Here is a 21,501-nt window from a genome sequence, read left to right as displayed (position 1 = left end):
TGATGTTTGCGACTACGATCACTGTGCTATTATGAAAAAGTATTGTGTGCTGCTGTTACATACCGAGCGAGACAAAGCATCATGACAGGCTTAGCGTGAAGCGCTACTAGCTTTACTAACCACATGACACAAGTATCGTCCTGCTCCAGGAGGCTTCAGCGTCTAAGTGATGAAGTCCTGGTGTTGCGGAGGGGCATTTGGAAATGCCTTCACGCACTGCTTGCTTGTGCACCACTCTTCAGCACACTACAGCCGTAAGAAAGGTCTTGGCTGGGTTGAAAACTGGGTGGACATGCAGGGAAGCTTGCAACTTGCTAGGCAAGTTTTCACTGAAGCTTCTTAACACCAACCCGAAGGAGTATCAGAACCTGCGGCTTGTCGGCTGGGCAAAGTTCTTGCAGCTTCTTTCACGAGTGGAAAATAAGAATGGTTCGACAAAATGAAACAGCGAATGGACAAAGTACAGTGCACTATCTTTGTTTGGCTCATTCGAAAATCAAAAAATATTGCTCTGCTGTTAGTGCTCTACCGTAAACGCTTTTACTGTTACTCACCCGCTAAAAATCTGGGCATGGAAGGGCACTCTGCCTATAAGTCTGGGCGTCTGCTGACGAGGTGCAAATCGGAGGAATAGCCGACATGATGGTAACGTGACAAACGGTCCACGGATGAAAATTGCGATTAATCCATCGCGTCAATCTGCCATTATTTGACAATTGTCCTAATATGATTAATTGATCCCTATTAAAAAAAGAACAATTGTTCTCTGAAACAATGTAATGAAAGGAAGTTTTTATAAACAAGGCCTGCTCCTTTGACAACGGAATAGTATGAGCCTTGGTATAACAGGAATTTTCCGTAGATCAGACATACGTTTATTCCATGCTCAAAGTAAAGACATGAGTTTGTCTTGGCAATGCCAACCTCCTGTGTATGATCTGTAAAAAGTCCTTAATGACCGTGGTCAAGGGAGAGGAGTTTCTGCTTTCAAGAACAGGATGGGGTGAAAGAAAAAGTGTCTCGATGAACAATGAATGCTCCTGCTAATCCACTCAGCCAAGTTTCTGCAACATGAACTAGGCTCTAAGAGAAAGACGTAGGATAAGCACTTCGAAATCTTTAGGATTTGCCAAGGGATAAAATTAATTAGATGCACAAAAAAGTAGGGGGAGGAGGATGGCAAGAAAATTTTGGGGCTTGTGTTCTTACACTTGAATTGTTTGTGCAGGAGCCATTACTGAAGCAGCACTTCATTCCTGAGGCAATAATTTATTGCTAGTCAAAGCCTGTTTCCAGAAAAGCCCATCAGGTGAGCGGCTTTTTTTTTTCTCTTAAACATGAGGTGCTTTTTAACGTTGCCCTCCAATCCCAAAATGTTGTCCATCCGTCCGTGCGCTTTGCCGCTACATTTAGTGGGGACATTTTTGTTGCGTGACCTCTGCACAAGTTCAGTTTCCTCTCTAAATTTAGCAGAAAATTGATGTCACAGGACCTACAGACAATTTCAAGCTCTCTGATAAATTTAGCGGAAAAATGGATGTCACGTGAACTATGCAGCAATTCAGTTTTCCCTCTAAATTTAGCGAAAAAATTGATGTCATCTGACCTATGCACCAATTCAGTTCCCCTGCTAAACTTGGTGGGAAAATTGATTTCACATGATCTGACGTCATGTGACCTACAGACAAATTCAGGTTACCTGCTAGATTTAGCGGAAAAATTGATTTCACGGAACCTATACACCAATTCAGTTTCCCCACCAAATTTGGCAGAAAATTTTATATTGCGTGATCTGACGTCATGTCACCTAGAGACAAAGTAAGGTTCCCGCTAAATTTAGCAGAGCGATTTATGTTACGTGACCTTTGCACCAACTCAGCTTTCCCACTAAATTTGGCAGAAAAATTGATGTCGCGTGATCTGACGTCATGTGGCCTATACACACATTCAGTTTAAAATAAACTGAAAAAAAAAAACTACCTTTTAAATACTTTATTTCATGCGTTATAGCACTTTGAAAGTAAAAGTCACTTCCAATTTTAAATAATGTTTTTACTTTAAAGAAACAACTTTTCTCTAATTGTCTTGATTGAGCACCAGTGCCGTAAACTGCTAATAGCAGCCTCGAACAGTAAAGTTTGCACATCAGAAGTGTTGCTGATTTTTAACAGTATCTTTTGTCTCTTCCAACTCTTCAGTTTGGGGGGAATAAGTCATTGCTAGTCAATGCCTGATTCCACAGATGCATATCAGGTGAGCACCTCTTAATGAAACAACTTTGCTCTCATTGTTCTAATTTAACACTAGTGTGGAAAATCTTGTTTTACTACGGTTCTTGAGGTGAAAACGGGTATAGTATTTCAGGTTAAAAAGTCAAATTTGGGGGTTTTACGTGCCAAACCAACGACGGGCATCTGGCACGCCCCAGTGGAGGACTGAGGATTAATCTGGACCACCTGGGGATCTTTTGACGTGCGACCGAAAGCTCGATTACACGGCGCCTTCTCCGCAATAAGCCTCCGTCAGATTGCGGGCTCCTCGGCCGGGATTCGAACCCGCCACATGGGGATCTGTAGGCCAGCGCTCTCGCCTCGGAGCCACCGAGGCGACTATTTCAGGTTAATGAAGTACTTTATAGGCACCCTGTTTAAAGAAAAACTAAAAAATCCCTGAATTACAAAAAAAAAAAAAGTTAGAATGTGGACATCTTAAAAATGGTGTCTTAAGTTTTCTTTTGATCTTGTTAGTAGGAGTGTCATAATCATTCATTAAAATTTCAGCGTAGCCCTGCATGTTACGGCACACCGAACAAAGCAGAGCGCTAGAACGGTGAAAAGAAAAACTAGCAAAAGTGACGTCATTGGCAGGGTCCGATAACCCTTGTTCACCAATCGGCTGACTTGGGGATGCCAACAATGACGTCACAACGCTTTGGACAGATTACAGGTGGAAGAGAGACTCACTGCATGCCCTGCTGCAATCACTGCACATATTTTTGAAAAATAAAGGCAGTTTACGTTGACTTTCGCCCAAGTTTAGTGCGATCGCTGAATTCATGGGACAAAATGCTATGGAAGTCCACCCTTAACTCAGATTTCTTAAAAAGTGCTTCAGCTTCTTTTTACTGCTACTTTGACTTAGTTGCACTAGCCGGTTCCAGTTTACATTAAGCCCAAGAAGCTAAGCTATTAATTTGAATGTGACATACAGTAAACTCTCATTAATTCAAATTCCAGGAAGCCACGAATTTTGCATGAATTGTCAAAAGCTCGAGTTATCAGTTCATCAAATATGTTGGAAGATAAATTATGATTTGCTACATGGATGGCTGCACGCACAAAACAGATATCTGATGATTTCCTCTACATAGGCTTACTAATAATAAGCAGGTATGCCACTCATGAAACATTGGTAAAATTTATGACACAAGTTTATTCAACCCTCAAAAATGTTGTTTATCGGGGACTGTTTAGACAGCGCATGACACCTCAAAACAGAATTCTGTTCAACCAGAAAAAATGTTGTCTCTTATACAGGGTGATGCAAGGAAAGGCCTGGCTCTTTAAATCGACCGCAAAATTCGGTTTCTTAACCTATCGCGCTACGACTTTGTGCAGCTTTGCCCACAGATGGTGCATTTTTTTTGTAAACTTTGCAAAGAGCGAACTTACCTGAGGAAAAAGTAAAGAAAGAAAAAGGCTTAGCTCCTATGGAAACGCAGCGAAGCCACCGGTCTGCAAACAACACGGCGCCGTTTCGCACGGGAGACAAGAGATGGCGCAATGAACGCCGCCAACAAACGAGCATACGGCGCCAAGAGCGGGTGTCTTTTGCAGACAATCTTTTCAACTCAAAAGCGGTGCGCGTTCCGCAGGCGGCGACATTCGCAGAAACAAAAACAGGCGCTGTAACAACAAGGAACTGCAGTTCCTTGTCTGCTAAAGACGCCGGCTCTCAGCGTCGTCTGCTGGTTGGTTGGGTGCAGTTGGCGTCGCGACAGCTTGCGCCATCTCTTGTTTCCCGTGCGAAACAGTACCGTGTTGTTTGAAGACCGGTGGCTTCGCTGTGTTTCCATAGGAGCTAAGACTTTTTCTTTCTTTACTTTTTTCTCGGGTAAGTTTGCTCTTTGCAAATTTTACAAAAAAAAATGCAGCATCCGTGGGCAACGCTGCACAAAGTCGCAGCGCGATAGGTTAAGAAACCGAATTTTGCAATCGATTCAAAGAGCCTGGCCTCTCCTTGAATCACCCTGTACTTGTGTGAATGCTGTGACGTAAAGCCACGCCTCCACATCACAGCGTCCACGCAAGTTGCTGTTGAAACTGCAGTGCAGCACCCCTTTTTGTCGCTCATGTCTCCTCTGCTTCAGAGACGTATATAGGGAGAGTTTAACCATTCGTTGGAATGTATACGAGGCAAATAAGGAAGCACCATTGGCCGAAGGTGGGCCGGTCATGTTCCAGAGCATTTTCAGAAATGCAAATATGGTCAACCAGAAGCTGCGCATAATACCCTGTTGGTGGTTGCGAAAAGCAAAATTAACAAGTGCGTCGTGGTAACTCTCGGTGACTGGAAATATGGTGCACATGATGTTTTGATCACGGTCATGCAACATCATGGTGGAAGATACATAAAGATATAGAAGATATAAAAAGCATGCACGACCAACAGAACGATTGACATAATCCGAGCGCCGGAAATCTTCCATGGAAGCGATTTGACTTTGTTTGAGCAAAACAGAAATCAAGTGGCACAATCGTTTCTTACATCTTCTTGCATAACCATAATGGAAACATTTTGTGCACCATAACCATGAAAAGGTACTGCATTTAACCCTTACGCACTTATTAAAACTGTTTCTCACTACCACGGCTAGGAGATTCTTTTCGGCTTCTGGTTGGCCAAGAGATCTTGTCAAGCCCTCTATTTGTGTCCCGGTGTTAGGCATCTGCATTGCCCTAACTTCGTTTGCGCTTTCTTCTCTGTTCTAAACTCCCAAACTTAATTTGAGCAACGGGCATCGATGGCGACAGTCCCTCGGTCATCGTGACACCATTGCTCGGTTTTAGGGTACACGAATAACGACAGAAAGCGTTGAATACAGTCTGAGGACCTATGTATCTTGCACGGAATTTGGCAAGGTGAGTGCGGCTGTTTCTACATGACCCCAATCTCCGGTGGCAGTGGTCTGCTTCCGTAAACTGAAAAGACTTTTCTTCAACGTCACCCTCTCGACCGTGCTCGTAACATTTTGTGAATGGAGCGCACACCGAACTTAACGCTGTACCGTCGATGAACATGGGGTACGCTCGCGAGGTGCGTGCAAGTTTTCTCGAGATAATTGCTGCTTCAGCTTGTAACATTTTCTAACTGAATTTATCTTAATATTGATATTTCAAAGTGTTGACAATGACTAAATTTTATTAACTACAACGCTGAGTTGAAGGCTCATTTCCGCCGCCGGGTGTGGCTGAAAATTGTCGAAAAGCTTGTTCTATTGTTTTTTCTGAATCACGATCTCTTGAGCAATACCAGAGAGCCATGAACCTATGTTGACCGTCACAATGCGACTAGATTCTTCTTATTTTAAAAATTAGTACATAATGTAGCCGGGAAGAAGCCTTCAATTTCTGAAAGTTGAAATATGCTCATGCATCAATTTCGAATCGTTGAATCGTTGACCGACTCGCTCCGGCAAAAGGCCCATCTCGACTTTGCTGTTTTCAGTTCTCGACAAAAGACACACTCGTTGGCATGGGATCCTCAAATAAAATGTTTATAAACACCGATGCATGAGCATGTTTCTATGTTTATAAACAGTGATGCATGAGCATGTTTCAACTTTAAGCAACAGAAATTGAAGGTTTCTTTCCAGCTACATTATGTACTAATTTTGAAAATAAGAAGAATCTAGTCGCATTGTGACGGTCAGCATGGGCTCATGGCTCTCTGGTATTGCACAGGAGATTGCGATTCAGGCAAAGCAACAGGACTAACTTTTTGACAATCGCTAGCCACACCTGGCGACGAAAATCAGCCTTCAACTAAGTGCTGTAGATAATAAAATTGAGTCAATGTCACCACTTCGAAATATCTATATTAAAATAAATTCAGTTCCAAAATGTTACAAGCTGAAAGCAAATATCAGGAGAAAACTTGCACACGCCTCGCGAGCGCACCCCGTGTTCATCGACGGTACAGCGTTAAATGTGATGCCCACTCCATTCACAAAATGTTCCGAGCACAGTCGAGAGGATGGCGTTGGAGAAGTCTTTTTGATTTAGGGACGCAAGCCACTACTGCCGGAAATCGGGGTCATGTGGAAAGCGATGGAGCTTAAAGACACTGCAGTCGCACTTGCCTTGCCGGATTTCGTGCAAGCTACACAGGCTCTCGGACAGTATTCGATGCTTTCTGTCGTTATTTGTCCACCGTATAACTGAGCAACGGTGCCTTGATGACCGGGGGACTGTTGCCATCCAAGCCCGTGGCTCTAATTAAGTTTGGGAGTTTAAAACGGAGAACAAAACACGAACGAAGTTCGGGCAATGCTTACACCGGACACCGGCAAAGGGTCTCACCTGGGGCTTTCACTGTCTTTAACGCTCCAGCAAGGGGGAAAGCGCCGGTAGCCCTTTCCCCTTTTATCTCTCGCACTCTTTTAGTAAGACAGTTTATACACGGTTCTGCTCTGCTTTAACCCCGTTAAACAAACTTCTTACCAAGCACCGGTGCACTGCGGAAAAGCAACACCAGCGGAAGCAAGCTCCATGGGTGTTGCTTCTCCGCAGTGCACCGGTGCTCCGAAAGAAGTGCACTCAACGGTGCTGCGAGAACAAAAAGTATGCACGAAAACATCGTTCGAGTTAGGCGGCTTATGAATACATTGAAAACATAGCGGGTCAACCAAAGTTCTGAACTTTGTTTGACTTAACCAGAAGTATTAAATATCCGAGTTTGAATTATCGCGAGCCTATTGTATATACTAAGGGAGATCTGGCTCAATCCAATGTGCTTAATATCACTGAATAGTTGTGCGATTTTAATTGGCTAGTTTTATTTCTCAAGCACTTGATATGTTCGGTATTCAAATCAATGCAAATTTTTACTTTGGTTCAATTTATGGGGGGTTTATTTTATATGTCATGTTTAGTAGGAGATAGGCTAGTTGGTAAACACGTTGCTCACTTACTTTAACCATGCATGTCGTATACAATTTGTTGCGATTGTGTTTGAATGCAAATCCTCTTCTGCTCTTTATTTCAAGCTGCCCTTACATGCACCATGAAGATACCGAGGAGGTCTTCAATTGAATGACAACTTCAAGCACAAGCATGGAGGGGCATCTAAATGGCCAGCACAAGGACAACTCTAATGTAAATTTTCTCCAAAGTTAAAGCAAGGCATGTCTTCTTCCAATAAAGGTATTGTGGCGAAACTTCTTAATTGGTTCGTTTGTTGAGCTGTCATCTATAGGAACAGCCGAGCTCACACAAACAAAATCCTGGCATTGAGAAGTACAGGTTGTGTGCTCTTTCTCTTTTGCAAAACATGAACTTTTTGGCTGAGGATGAAAGATTATTCAAGTTCATATATTAAATGACGGAGCTATGAACTCTCCATACCAATCTACCCCAAAAGCTTCATGTGCCTTAGGCTTGCTTGAATATGGAAACTTTTTGCACTAAATAATAAAGCACTTGACCTTTACGTCTTTTTGAACTGGGCTCTCCGTAAAAACAAGGCATATAATTTTATAGAATGGCGAAATGTCTGTAGCCCACATTATGAACAGCTATCCATATGAAATGTGAAAGCTGTCCGCGCTAAATAACGAAGGACTATACCTTTCCGAATGATATAAGGCCAAAGCTACGAGTCATCCGCACCAGTCCTGCACCTCCGATACGTCAAGTGACACCCCTGGCAGATCTAGAGCTCTGCCAGGTGAGTCGCATGATGTATCGAAGGTGCAGGGGGTACGGACGGCACGAGGCTTTGGCCTTATAAGGCGGAAAGGTATAGTCCTTCGATATTTAGTGCAAATAGCTTTCACATTTCCTACGGATAGCTGTCCATAATGTGGGCTACAGACGTTCCGTCATTCTACGAAATTATATGCCTTGTTTTTACGGACGGTCCAGTTTCTAGATTACGGCAAACCATACCGGCAATATTGAACCAGCAACTTTTATCCGTAAAATGGAAAACGGATAACTGTCTGTGAAGTGAGCTACGGACGTTTCGTCATTTTACGAAATTATATGCCTTGTTTTTACAGACAGTCCCGTTTCTAGATTACGGCAAACCATACCGGCAATATTGAACCAGCAACTTTTGCCCGTAAAATGGGGTGAAAATTTTTTACAGTGTAGGTTAGGTCAGAGCCTTTTATACTGGGAGAGTTCGGCGGGTGGGAGGGGCTTACGGCCCGCTAGGTCTAGCGGACTCAGCGGGCGCCGCTTCCGCCATGATGTGCCTCCCGGCGAGTGGGTCCCCATTGACATGCGATGTATACACGTGTAGGTTTTGCCGTTTGCGCTTTTGTTGGCGTAAGGAGAAAGTCGAAAAATCAAGCATTTTGTTACGTTCATCATACGCTAATTATAAACTTACCTCGCACAATCGAGAACTCGGCTTCCAGTCAGCCCTTCTTGGTTTGGTTTCCCAGATCTTGTGCCTTGCGCGGTTTTCTTTTCCTTGCGGGAACCGGTACATCCTGAACCCCTTTTTCGCGTTGTTCGAGCACCCAACGGCACTGCAGCCCCCCATTTCTTTTTCATCTAACGTCTGGCAGAGCGCAGCGCAGAACGATCATTTTCATCGTCGTCTCTCGCTCCATGGACTCTAGCGAGCCGACTGCCGGCTCGAGTCAGTAGGGCAAACGGGTTTTATCAGCCGCCACCAGCCTTACACCAAACAAGGGTGAAGCTTGCAATTTAAGGTTATAATTATAATGCAATTAAATGCAAAGGCGCAATCAAGCTAGACGGCAAGGCACATCATGGCGGATGCGCACAGTTGCCAGACTGTTTGATCAGTGCTGCCAGACTGGCGGTTGGATCAAAGAACCGCCGAACTCTCCCAGTATAAAAGGCTCTGGGTTAGGTCACTCGTGCAAAATATTTCAATGCCCCACTAATTGACTCTTCTTTCTTCCCCTTTCACATTTTGCATCGATGACTAAAACAGTTTACTGGACCAAACCGTGACCAATCAAAATGCCATTTCATTTAGAAACCAACGTAAACAATTGCAGAGCTAATGACCCTGCCTTATTTTTTATTGTATCATTGTAGCTCGAGATTGTGAAAGTTCCATTTTTGCATGATGTCTTAGTGATCACCTTTGTCGGTTTTGTTATCACTTCATGTCTTTATCGAATGCCATCCCGCTTCACTTTTTTGTGTTTCTTTTGTTCTCTTTTTTGTTACGTAAGATGTGTATATGGGTTTTTTTTTTGTTAATCACTCCTCATGTAATGCATGCATTGGGTGCCCTTGAGGTAAATAAAATGAAATGAAACGAAAAATTTGGACTGGGAGATAAGAGCTGGAAGAGCGTGCGGGTGTTGTTGGCAGGACGCTGCAGGGAACCAAGAATCCTTGTTGTTTCTTTCTCGCTCGTAGATATGCGGCTTATTGCAAGCGAGATGAAAGCGATCAAGGCGCAAGTCACGTCCGTAAACAACCTTCTACGGGACATCGAACGGCGGACAAGTGGCGCGGCTGACGAACTCGAACGGGCGTGCCCGTTACCGATGTCGTGCCTTCTTGTTGACGCAGTTGTCACAAAACTAAAAATCGTGACCAAACAAGAGGTGAGGCCCAGTCACGGTGTATGAAGACTCGCCGTCTTGTACACCTTACCATAGCCTCCTATATCCTGACAAAACCTGGCAGATCGCCACGAGAAGCGGCCTCCGAAATGGAAAAAGTGGAGCGGCAGACAACGAACGAGAGGAGAGCCACGTGACTGGCGCCCGCAGCGGCGAGACGCCAAAACACACTTCTTCCAAGCGAACAAGTGTGTTTCGGGTCCTCGCCGCTGCAAAAGCTGTGCGCTGACGTCCAGGTTCCCCGAAAAATGGCTCTTTGATGCTCTGTGCTACGCGATCCTCGCACTGCAAATCTGCAACCTGTAACTCTATATGGCTCCGTAGTCGAACTGCCAGGCATTGTGAGTATAGAGGAGGATATGACCATAGTCAAGATAATTATAAAATACACTTAGTATTATTTTTAGTTTTTCTTAGTATTGAATTAAACTACTTTACTACAAGGGCATGTCGCACGTCAAGTGAAACTGAGCGGCTTTTTGCCTTATTTGTTTTGTTTGCGGAGCGAAGGAAATGAAGGTTGATATTATTACTTGAGAGGAGAGTAATAGACCGTTACTTGAGAAAATAACCTTTACTTTTCAGATTACTCCAGATTTTAAAGACAACAGATTTTTCTGGCTGTTAGAAAACGGGCCTTTTGTGCAGTAAAATTTTAGATTAGAATCATCAGAATAAAGACTACTCATCTTTTAAATCCGCCATTTTCGGCAGACCGCATCGACTTGTCGGAGATTGAGAAATTTTTGGCAGTTTGATATTTTAGACCCATGTTACGGATAAAAAAACAAACAGGACGCGGGAAGGCTAAAGAAACGCGTTTTTTGTGTAAGGTTCGTCAAATTATAAGGCACTGGAGAAGTGCAGCCTTCTGGGTTAAGTCCTTATTTTGAACTCTTTTTGTTCGCCTTCCACATTGAAAAGCATGCGGGAAGGGCCTTAGAACGCACCTGGTATCGCTGCGCCGCAGCGTTCTTCCGCAACATAAAGCTCGTCTGCTTTCCTCGCCGTCACCACGGCAACGAACGCCGAATGAATGGAAGCACGCCAGGTACCGCCGCGTGAAGCCAGCAACAGCTGACGCCATTTTACGAACGCCATCTGCTAGCCAAAGCCGAACACGGTGTGTCAGATCGGCTGCCTCCGGCGGTGCGCCGCTGGCAAAGATGATGAAGCTGAGACACGCCGACGGCGATTGAGCAAGCAACAGCACCGCGGGACGACTGCAGCGGCGGCATTTATTGGGATCAAAGGCGCGAAATAAGCAAGAACAATTTTATTTCAATCATAACACTCCATGTCCAAGTTGGGGACCACATACCTTTGCTGGGTTTTTCCTGTGAACTTTTTACAGACACGGAATGCCGCGTTCAGAAAATAGCTGCAAAATATGGGGGCCATGAAAAGGGTCGTTTAGACCGCTACCAGAGCCGACTGACGTAACGAGCGCTTGACAAACGGTTGGCGCATAAGTCGTCTTTATGCACGCAGGCGGGCCACGGGCTCAGCATCACTCGAAGTCACCGGGGCCGTCAGAATCCTCGTCCTCCGCACAATAGGGAAGGTCCCTGTCAGCGTCGGGGCTGTAGATATTGGCGGCTGCGGCGACGAGCGACTGGAATCTATCAGTGTTTCCGTGCGCATTCTCTCTCCTCCAAAACATGAACTTTGGAAGGTGACCAGTGAAATGGTGGCTCTCGCGCCGTCCAGATGGAAGAGAGTTTTTGATGTGGGCCCAGGTGCCCTCCACCGTATTGGTGTGCGCACCAGTGTTCGGGTCGAGAAAGTGCAGCTTGTGGCTGACGGTGAGGTGCGCGAAGCGAGCGTCATTTGCAAGCTTGCGATAACCAGCCCGACAGTCAGTGATTATTCTTGTTCCAGGACGGACCCACTCGGCTATTAGCCCTTGCAAGATTTTAGCGTCACGGGTCTCTACGGGAACAAGAAAGCAGCACCCGCTGCCACGCTCCACACCGCCGAGAACCCACTGGTGAGGCCTTAAATACCCGCGATGGTACTTTCGCCGCCCGAACATACTCTCGTCTAGTTTTTCAGTTGCGCCTTCACCGCCAATCATCTCTGAATGCGTAAAGACGGCATTTACTACAACCTCCCGACAAAGGCTCGTTCAATCAGTTATTGTCTTACTTGCTACATCAGTCTTCCGCTGAATGACGGCGCACAGTAGTTTCTGGCACCATAGGTAGATGATATTCATGAGAACCCAGGAGCAGGCCCATGCCCTGAAGCCAATTAATTGCTTTAAGAGGGTCTTTCATGGCGTCATGAAAACGGCACAACTTCCCCGGTATGGCACTGCGCGGCTGGCCTCTAAAAGAATAACGTGATGAGGGGGAAGTGCGCGCTTCTTTGCATTTATTATTTGTATTTGATCCGCCATTTTATACCTCGTGACACCATTCTTACAAACTCATTGGTTAATCAGTTGGACCACAGCATCCCGTAACAAAACAAGAGCCAATCGTATGACCAGAACGGTGGCCACGGTCGGCATCGTTACAAAGAAGAGAGCAGTCGGACCCAACAACAAAATGAAGTAACAAAGCGAATACAAATTAAAAAATAAATAAGAAGGGAGCCGTTCTCGGGCGGCGTGTTCTTAGATGAGAGGTGTTGCTCGCAATGTTCCTTGTTTGTTTTCTTTTTTGTTTCTTTACCTCCTCTAGAGGATGCCACAACCCTTATTTCAAGCTGAAATCTTAATTCGATCAATAAGAAACAACGCGTTGGAACGAAGGAGGGAGGGAGTCTTGGCGTCAGAATTCGACGTAGTCTAAATGAAAAGAAAAGTAAGAACACACAATCATACTGTATGCCCAAGACCGTTATACTCCGCACTCGACGAGGCCTCATGACGTCGCCAACGTCCGTAAGGCTATTTATTTTATTTTTTTAGATTTTTTATCGCGACGACCACTCCACCGTGACTCAGAGTTTCCAGCGTAGGTCCGGAAGTTTTTAATAACTATTATTATTGTCGTTTGAAGGATACTCTTCGTATGCTGCAGCTTCGTTCCTGACGCCATAAAAACATAATTTCTGTCCAGAATACAGGCGCGAAAAATCCACACTGACTAGGGCCTGAGTAACAACCCTGCATTACTCAGGCCCTAGTCCGTTTGGATTTTTCGCGCCTACAATCTAAAAAGAAAGAATGGCATACACACACATCACACGCGTACGCACTCAAAGTTGGTCCAAAAGTCCAGTGTCCTCGACGTGTTTTTGTAGCGCTTGCAAAACGATACACTGATACCGCCAAGTGTTCTCCGGCCCAGGATTTTGGTGACAATAAATGGCCTATTTTGGTCCAGCAGTTGCAGCGTTCTTCTCATGTCTTCTCGTTGGATGTTGTACTTCACGCATGCACGCAAAAAAAAGCTAATAACAAATCTAATTCTTTAGACGAATTATTATTGGACTAATTTTTTGGACTAATTGTATCTACATACTAATCCGACCATGAACTAAACTTTTTATATATTTTTATACGTGGCGCAAACTTTTTTCGCCCATATTTTTGTGGCTTCAGGAACGAAGCAGCATACGAAGAGTGCCCTTCAAACGACAATAATAATAACTATTAAAAACTGCCGGGCCTCCGCTGGAAACTCTCAGGTACGGTGGAGTAGTCGTCGCGATAAAAAAATCTAAAGATTCAAAATAAATAGAATACGGTCGTCGGCGGCGTCATGAGGCCTCGCCGAGTGCGGTGTATAACGGTCTTGGGGCGAGTACGGTATATATTGTGCATTCCTACTTTTGTTTTAGACTACGTCGAATTATGACGCCATGACTCCTTCCGTCCTTCGTTCTAACGCGTTGTTTGTTGAATTAACAAATCAGCCTTAAATAGAAGTCGTGGCATCCTCTAGGCTAAATAAACAAAAAAGAAAACAAACAACTAACATTGCGAGCAACACCTCTCATCAAAGAACACGCCGCCCGAGAAAGGCTCCGTTCTTATTTTTTTTTATTCACTTTGTTATTTTATTTTGTTTTGTTGGGTCCGACTGTTCTCTTCTTTGTAACGATGCCGACCGTGGAAACCGTTCTGGTCATACGATTGGCGTTTGTTTTGTCACGCGATGACATGTTCCGACCGATTAACCAATGAGTTTGTTAGAATGGTGTCACGAGGTATAAAATGGCGGATCAAATAAAAATAATAAATGCAAAAAAGCGCGCAGTTCGGCTCGTTTAGCCCCCTCGGCGCTTTATTCTTCCAGAGGCGAGTGTCGCAGTGCCATGGCGTTTAACTTGTGCCGTCTTCATGACGCCATGAAAGACCCTCTTGAAGCAATTAATTTGCTTCAGGGCATGAACCTTCTCCTGGGTTCGTTTGCGTGCCCAGAGTGCCAAGCTGCGATGACGCTGCAAGTCCGCGCTTGATCTGCGAATGGTTATTCGTGGAGGTACGGTGTGTGGATGACTCGTGAAGTGCCCAAGAGGAAGCCGGTCAAGGTTCAGTGCCGGGGCGAGGTCGCGGTACGGAGCAGTTCCTTTTTCGAGGGATAGCACCTGACGCTTCCCCAACTCATAAAGATCATCTACCTTTGGTGCCAGAACTTACCGTGCGCCGTCATTCAGCGGGAGACTGATGTCGCAAGACAATAACTGATTTGACGAGCCTTTGTCGGGAGGTTGTGGTAAATGCCGTCCTTACGAATTCAGAGATGATTGGCGGCGAAGGCGTGACTATAGAACTAGACAAGATTATGTTCGGGCGGCGAAAGTACCATCGCGAGTATTTAAGGCCTGGCCAGTGGGTTTTCGGTGGTGTGGAGCGTGGCAGCGGGGGCTGCTTTCTTGTTCCCGGTGAGACCCGTGATGCAAAAACCCTGCTAGGGCTAATAGCCAAGTGGGTCCGCCGTGGAACAAGAATAGTCACCGATTGTTGGGCTGGCTATCGCAAGCTTGCAGATGACGCTCACTTTACGCATCCCACCGTTAACCATAAGCTGCACTTTGTCGACCCGAACACTGGTGCGCACACCAATACGGTGGAGGGCACCTGGGGGGCTATGTTGCACGTTTTGAACTCCCAGGAGACTAGGGAGAAGGAAGTGACGTCAATAACGCAGGAAATGCAGATTGGATGTTGATGATGTTTTCACCTGTCAACATGCAATCTGCGTTCGCTCTAGTCGTTGACATCACTTTCTTCTTCCAAGTCTCCTGGGAGTGCAGGGCTCACGTCAAAAACTCTCTTCCATCTGGACGGCGCGAGAGCCACCATTTCACTGGTCACCTTGCAAAGTTCATGGTTTTACGGAGAGAGAAGGCGCGCGGAAAAACTGCTAGATTCCAGTCGTTCGTCGCCGCGGCCGCCAAAATCTATACAGCCCCGACGCAAACAGGGACCTTCTCTATAGTGCGGAGGACGAGGATTCTGACGACCCCGGTGACTTAGAGTGACCCGCTGCGCTGAGCCCGTCGCCCGCCCGCGTACATAAAGACGACCTTTGCGCCAACCGCTTGTCAAGTGCTCGTTACGTCAGTTATATATGTTTTGGTAGCGGTCTAAACGGCCCTTTTCAGGGCCCTCATATTTTGCAAACGGAGCTCTTTTCTGAATGCGGCACCCCGTGTCTCTGTAAAAAGTTCACAGGAAAGACCCAGCAAAAGTATGTGGAACTTGGATATTGTGCGTTATGATTCAAACAAAAATTGTTCTTGCTTATTTCGCGCCTTTGATCCCAATAAGTGCCCCCGTTGCAGTCGTCCCGCGGTACTGTTGCTTGCTCACTCGCCGTCGGCGTGTCTCAACCTCGTCCTCTTTGCCAGCGGCGCACCGGCTTTGGCTAGCAGATGGCGTTCGTATAATGGCGTTTGCCGATGCTGGCTTCACGCGGCGGTACCGCGCGTGCTTCCATTCATTCGACGTTTGTTGCCATGGTGACTACGATGAAAGCAGATAAACTTTATGTTGCGGAAGAACGCTGCGGCACAGCGATACCAGGTGGGTTCTAAAGGCCCGACCACACTAGCGTGAACGGCGCCGCCGGGCGGCGCCGCCGGGCGGTACCGCCGTCCGGCGTCCCAACGCGAGGAGTCCACATTGGCCTCCGTTTTGCAGCGTCACGTGACAGCACTGGTTCCCGCCAGTTCCCGCGATCGCGCCTCCCGTCGGATTTCCCGCTCTTTCGTCGTCTGCTCTTCGTTAGATTCTTCCGTTCCGCACTCGCTGTCTAGACGGTAAGAGTTCATAATGAGCTGGTGATCAGCGTGAATGTGATTATCCTAACCTGCTCGTTGATCTTGCGACGTCGCCGCGCTCTGAAGGGAAGGAGGCGCAGGTTTTGGGTCCGGCCGGGTTGGTTCTACCGAAACACCGAAGGACAGGAGAGGTCTGGCGCGCCGCCGGGGCTGTGCTGCCCCGGCGGCGCGCCAGAGATAAAGGCTACTTTCGAAAGTGTCACCAAATCAACACGACATCCGTCACAACAGAGACGACATGCAACAAGTGCCACGGAGAAACTCACTTGTAATTCCGAATTGGTTAGTTTCAAGGAACCGCTCCGTTGGGGAAGGCATCGGGGGGAAATAGGGGGAGCAGACGACACCAAACACGTCCTTCGCTTCGAGAGGCGCCGAGGACCGGCTTGAGCGTTGCCATGGCATCGCGACGTCACTATCTACGCCACCTCCCATTGGCTCCTCTCTTCTGCGGCGTGCGGCGTCAAGCTCTGAACCGCGCACGGAGCGGTTGGGTGTGCGGCGCCGCACGTCGTGACGTTGAAGCCGAAAACTGGTTTCCGCCGGCAACCGGCAGCGACGACCGTCGCGCCGCAGGCCTCCGAAACGCCAATGTGGTCGCGCCTTAAGGCCCTTCCCGCATGCTTTTCAATGGGCGGAAGGCAAACAAAAAGAGTTCGAAATAAGGACTTAACGCAGAATGCTGCATTTCTCCAGTGCCTCATAATTTGACGAGCCTTGCACAAAAAGCATGTTTTTAGACCAGAGTTGGAAGATAGCTTTTTTTTTTTGTACAACAACATGGGTCTAATGTATTAATGGGCGAAAGTTTTTTTTGTATGGTTGTCAAGTGTCAAAGCAAAGGGCGCCATTAGAAAAGGTAGGTAAAATTAGTGATTGTTGTAAGCAAGCTTGATTCTTTCAAAAGAAATCAGATTGTTTTTGTGATCATTCGCCAATAAAGGCACTCAAGTACAAAATTACAAAAATTATCGATTACTAGTAATTTGATTACTTGTAACGAGTACAGTAAAATTCTAAGATAGAGGTGCTTGAACAAGGCCGGAAAGGGGGCTGAAATTTTACCTAGGCTTCACGTATCTCCCGACAGAGGCGCTCTCGGTTCAGGGTTCCCGCGTAGGCGCAGTCGCACGCCGCGCGGACTTGAAAATGTGTGCGCGAATGAGAACAGTTCCTTGAGCTCAAGTCACGATGCGCCATCTCCGGTCGTTTGCAAAAAATAAGAGTGAATCTTGGAAACACTTGTTTCATGGCCTCTCCCCCCCCCCCCCCCCCCCCCCCCCCCCAAGAGGGTGCCCTTCAGACCACTCTCACTCTTCTTCCCCCTTGGTACCGACCTCTCTTTCCTGAGCAGAATGTAAGGGCACAAGTGAGCTGGTGTATATCAAACATTTTAGCGAAAAACCCGAGACCGTGGTACTGACAGACGACGACAAGGAAGAGAAGGAGAATGTCTCAATCCAGAAACAGCGAGGTTACATTTATACTGAAACTTATTGGAAGGCAGGACAGCAAACATCCCCGATTTGTCTGTTTCAAGAAACTTCCATCTCTTTCTCTTCGAACTCTTTCTTAACCCGGGTTACCATCCTAAAGTTTCAAATGTTCTCCTTCTCTCCTATATTTATTGGTTAGAGAATGGTTGGGTGGTTCTTTCGTTGGATGCTCAAATTACAGCCTAGTTACTCAACATTGTTCACCTGGTTGATGGTCGATTGAAAGGTGTATAGCAGAACGTCGGGAAAATGTTTTCCAGTATCACCTCGATAAAATCTCACGAACCAGTGGAGGGAAGACGAATTTGTCCGTTAGTAATTTACCAGAACCCTTCGTTATATAGTTCTAGACCCTGCTATAAGTATAAAATCGTTGTGCATAAGAATAGAATGACATGACATTTTCTGTTTCCCTCTCAGGTTAATACCTCAGACTTTGACAGCGCCAAGAGTCCCATTGAGGACGTTTCTACTGCCGTCAACTTACGGGTAATCCCATCATCGTAACATGTTTAATAGCCCGGGTACAACAATTCACGTTTTTGACGTTAGTTATTATTTTTGTAAAAGTTGGTTTTTATTGGAAAAAGAAAATGTTTGTTTATCGGAGCCATATATGCAATTTCTGTCCACTGGGGGATCATGGCTCGTTCCGTTTTCTCCATTACAGCATGGACCAAATGACCTGAATCTATTTTAAATAAATCACCAAACGCTGCTATGTGCTATGCCTTACTTGACCGTCTTTACTGGGGTGAAGCACTAGGTCGGACATCCGCTGGATTTAACAGATTTATACGTTTCCTCTCGTGCGCGTGTGCTACTTGCATAAGCTGATGTTGAGATTTCTGTATTTACCGATTTCGCTCCGCTCTTTACAGGACACGGTTCAGAACGCCCTTACAAAAATTATTGATCCAGTTGTTGAAGGTAACTTTTGTCGTTTGTTTCCTTGGTGGGACTTAAGGCACTTAGTTCTTCACAAATTCAAACTTTTTTTAATGAAAATTGAGTTTGGTGCTGAATGAACAAACTAGTTTTTTTGTCATCGCGACAATAATCTACGCGTGGTTCACCGTTCAGTTTCCTCTCAAATGTATACGCTAGCGGCCCGAACCATATGCTAGTTTCAGAACACATTTTTATCTAATTCAAAAGTTATAAGACATTTCTCGGGAGATTTTTAAGTGTAATGTGGTGATCGACAGATCCCAGGAATACATGAAGCTGGATGGCGCAAACTAACGAGAATGGCCTCACTTTCTTTTTGAAAGTTCGGGAAATTCACATATAACTAGTTTTAAACAAGATAACGAGTTGTTCTTAAACTTTGACATCTGGTCCGGCCCGCTAGCACTGAAGTTTAAGGAAGATTGAGGGTTTGGGAATCCGTACGTTATTGGTGCAGTAAAAAAAAAAAAAGATTTAATGTTTTTTTTATACATTTTCGGCTTAAACTTTTTTTGGCGAGTATAGGGTCCTACGTCTTTTTTATTGTATGCTTAAGATTGGGGGGGGGGGGGGGGTTCCACACCGAAATGTGCAAGCTCAAGCTTACTGCTCAAGCACGCACCTGAACTGTATCTCTGCTGAAACAGACAAGATACAGCTCAGCAACGGCAACTGCCAACGCTACCAGCTTGAGCTTTTACCTTTCTCTGCGCAAAAACTTGCTCTAAAACAGGGTTATGACTGGTGCATCTCGTCTGAAAACTTACCGAGTTAAAATTAAATGTGCAGGCGCTAAAAACGTCATCAAGACTGTGGGCAAAGGCCTGTCGACCATCAACGACGTCTTCGTCTTTGAATCTTTTGCTAGCCAGGACAAGGCAGACGCCTTCTTCGAACCGGTTCGCAAGACACTCGACAAGTCAGCTCACTACGGTGACTTATACATTGCGCTGTCGGTGTTCATCCTGGTCGTGTTGAGCGCAGCGCTCGTCTGTTACCTTACGGGCCTATGGTGCATCATCATCGCGAACAACACTGACTGCTCTCACCTCATCACTGTCGGTGTCTTTCTGTTCTCAATTACCTTCCTGCTGCCCATGATCACGTCGACATTCGCGCTGTGCCTCGGCTTTGTGGGACAGCGAACCCTCTGCGACATCGTGAGCGACCTGAGACAACCTGAGGTCCAGACGCTCGTGCGAGGCGTCATGATTCTGGTGAGGAAAACAGAAGAATCCCAGTCACGTGTTCTTCTGGACCAGCCCTGGCGGCCGACATGGCCTGACAGTTTAGAGGGTCGAAGGTTCAGCACGATTTCTTCTGGACTGGGCGGGTCCTACCAGGAGGCGTCGAAGGCTTGGACGACGAAGGGGAAGTCTTGGCTAGTCTGGCCCGTGGGACATAGAGTCTTCAGCGATCTCTGGTTGCTGAGGACGGGAATGTCTGTGTCAGCAGAGGTCAGGTCAGATAGGGCACCAAAAGCTGAACCCCAACTGTTGCAACTAGCCGCAAGTTCAAACGTTACGGTTTCCAAGGGACTCGCTAAAGTGATGACTCCCACCAAGGTCACCGAGATCCTACGCCGGTTCAGCGAATGCGGTGACAAGGACCTCAGTGCCTTCAATTTGATCGGTAGTAACACCGTCATCGAGCTATTTAATTTGGTCGTTCCGAGCGCCAAGAACTTCTCGTGGCTCTTTGACGACACCAAGAGTCTTCCTATTAAGGTGACCAAAGAACTGGATCGAGCACTGCAGGATCTGGCGAACGGCTCGCTCGAGAAGTTTGTGCCTGACCTGCCCACTCTTGAACGAAAAGTGCGAGCGGTCAATATGACCAAGCTCAACATATCTGACGTAAAGGGGAAGGTGAGCGATGAACGTCGTTTTCTTATTCAAATTGACGGTTTAAGCATTTTGGGTTTATTAGCGGGGTTCTGTGTTTTAGGTAAATACCGATAAAGCCTGATAATTAACCCCTTTTGCTAACTGCTATTTTGGTACCTTTTTGGATACATGGGCGGTTTATGTACACTGTACGCACCAGCCGAAGTATGGCGCCTGGAGCGCGTTTTTGACTGGTGTGTTTACCGCATCCTAAAAATTGGTCAATCGATTTTTACCTGATGACGTCGTAGAAGCTTCGTGTTGTCACCGGCCACGATCCTGGCGGTGTTACAGCATCGGTGGTAGACGTGGCAGAAACCTGTTCTCCTGTAGGTCGCTGACCAGCGTTACGGTCCACGGAAGCTTCTGCAGTCAGGAGTTGCAACGTGGTGACGAGAGCGACACTCGCGTTCACTACTTTTTGCCGCCACTTATCGCCCCAACCGCCAGGATCGCGACATCCGACGACATGACAACCCATCTCCTGTGACGACATCTGTTGCCACTTGGGACCCCTTTGGTGTATCAGTGGGATAGGATGCTTAGCACCCCAGTCGATCGAAGACGCGTTCCAGACCCTGTAATTGTGACAGTGGCGACAATGAAGGTAATGACGATGACGATCACAACGTATTTCAGTTGGTAGCTGCAAAACCGGATGGCCGTATAGAAACCGTCAAAAAAACGATCGGAGCCGCCATTGCTGCGGGGTATCCCCAAAAGGTACGTCATTAAGAATTCCGCCAGGACTGTGTTCCCAGACGCTTTTTAACGCGATAGCATTAAGGACTTCGTGTCGCAGAAAATTCGGCGTCAGCGTCGTTGTCAGATTCGGCGGGACCGGAACATTCTGATTGGTCGATAGGGTCATGACGCGAGAGCCACGTGTGACGTGACACATGGCGTCACGCCGCATAACCTCGCGAGAGAAATTCAAACAACCCGCAACTCTGACGTGTGACGCCACGTCTTACTTCACACGTGACGTCACGTGGCACATGACGCTACCAACTAGGCCATGCATACACACTTGCACGGCTTGGGAACGAGCGCGGGTTCATATGAGAAGGCTTTGCGAACGGGGCCCGAT

General features: G+C 46.4%; 1 protein-coding gene across 1 annotated transcript in view; it reads left to right on the top strand.

Moving 5' to 3' along the window:
* Positions 1–20,486, top strand: part of LOC115322680 — a 42,196-nt gene extending 21,710 nt beyond the window's left edge. Inside the window, exons 5-8 of the mRNA XM_040206577.3 lie at positions 9,630–9,820; positions 17,995–18,063; positions 18,456–18,504; positions 19,315–20,486. Of these exons, the coding sequence (XP_040062511.2) occupies positions 9,630–9,820; positions 17,995–18,063; positions 18,456–18,504; positions 19,315–20,486 (1,481 nt within the window). The remainder of the gene's footprint in view (positions 1–9,629; positions 9,821–17,994; positions 18,064–18,455; positions 18,505–19,314) is intronic.
* The last annotated feature ends 1,015 nt before the right edge of the window (positions 20,487–21,501 follow it).

Source organism: Ixodes scapularis, unplaced genomic scaffold (assembly GCF_016920785.2).
Source record: "Ixodes scapularis isolate PalLabHiFi unplaced genomic scaffold, ASM1692078v2 PGA_scaffold6__148_contigs__length_123643588, whole genome shotgun sequence".
Taxonomy (NCBI): domain Eukaryota; kingdom Metazoa; phylum Arthropoda; class Arachnida; order Ixodida; family Ixodidae; genus Ixodes; species Ixodes scapularis.
This window is presented reverse-complemented; position numbering and strand designations above follow the sequence as displayed.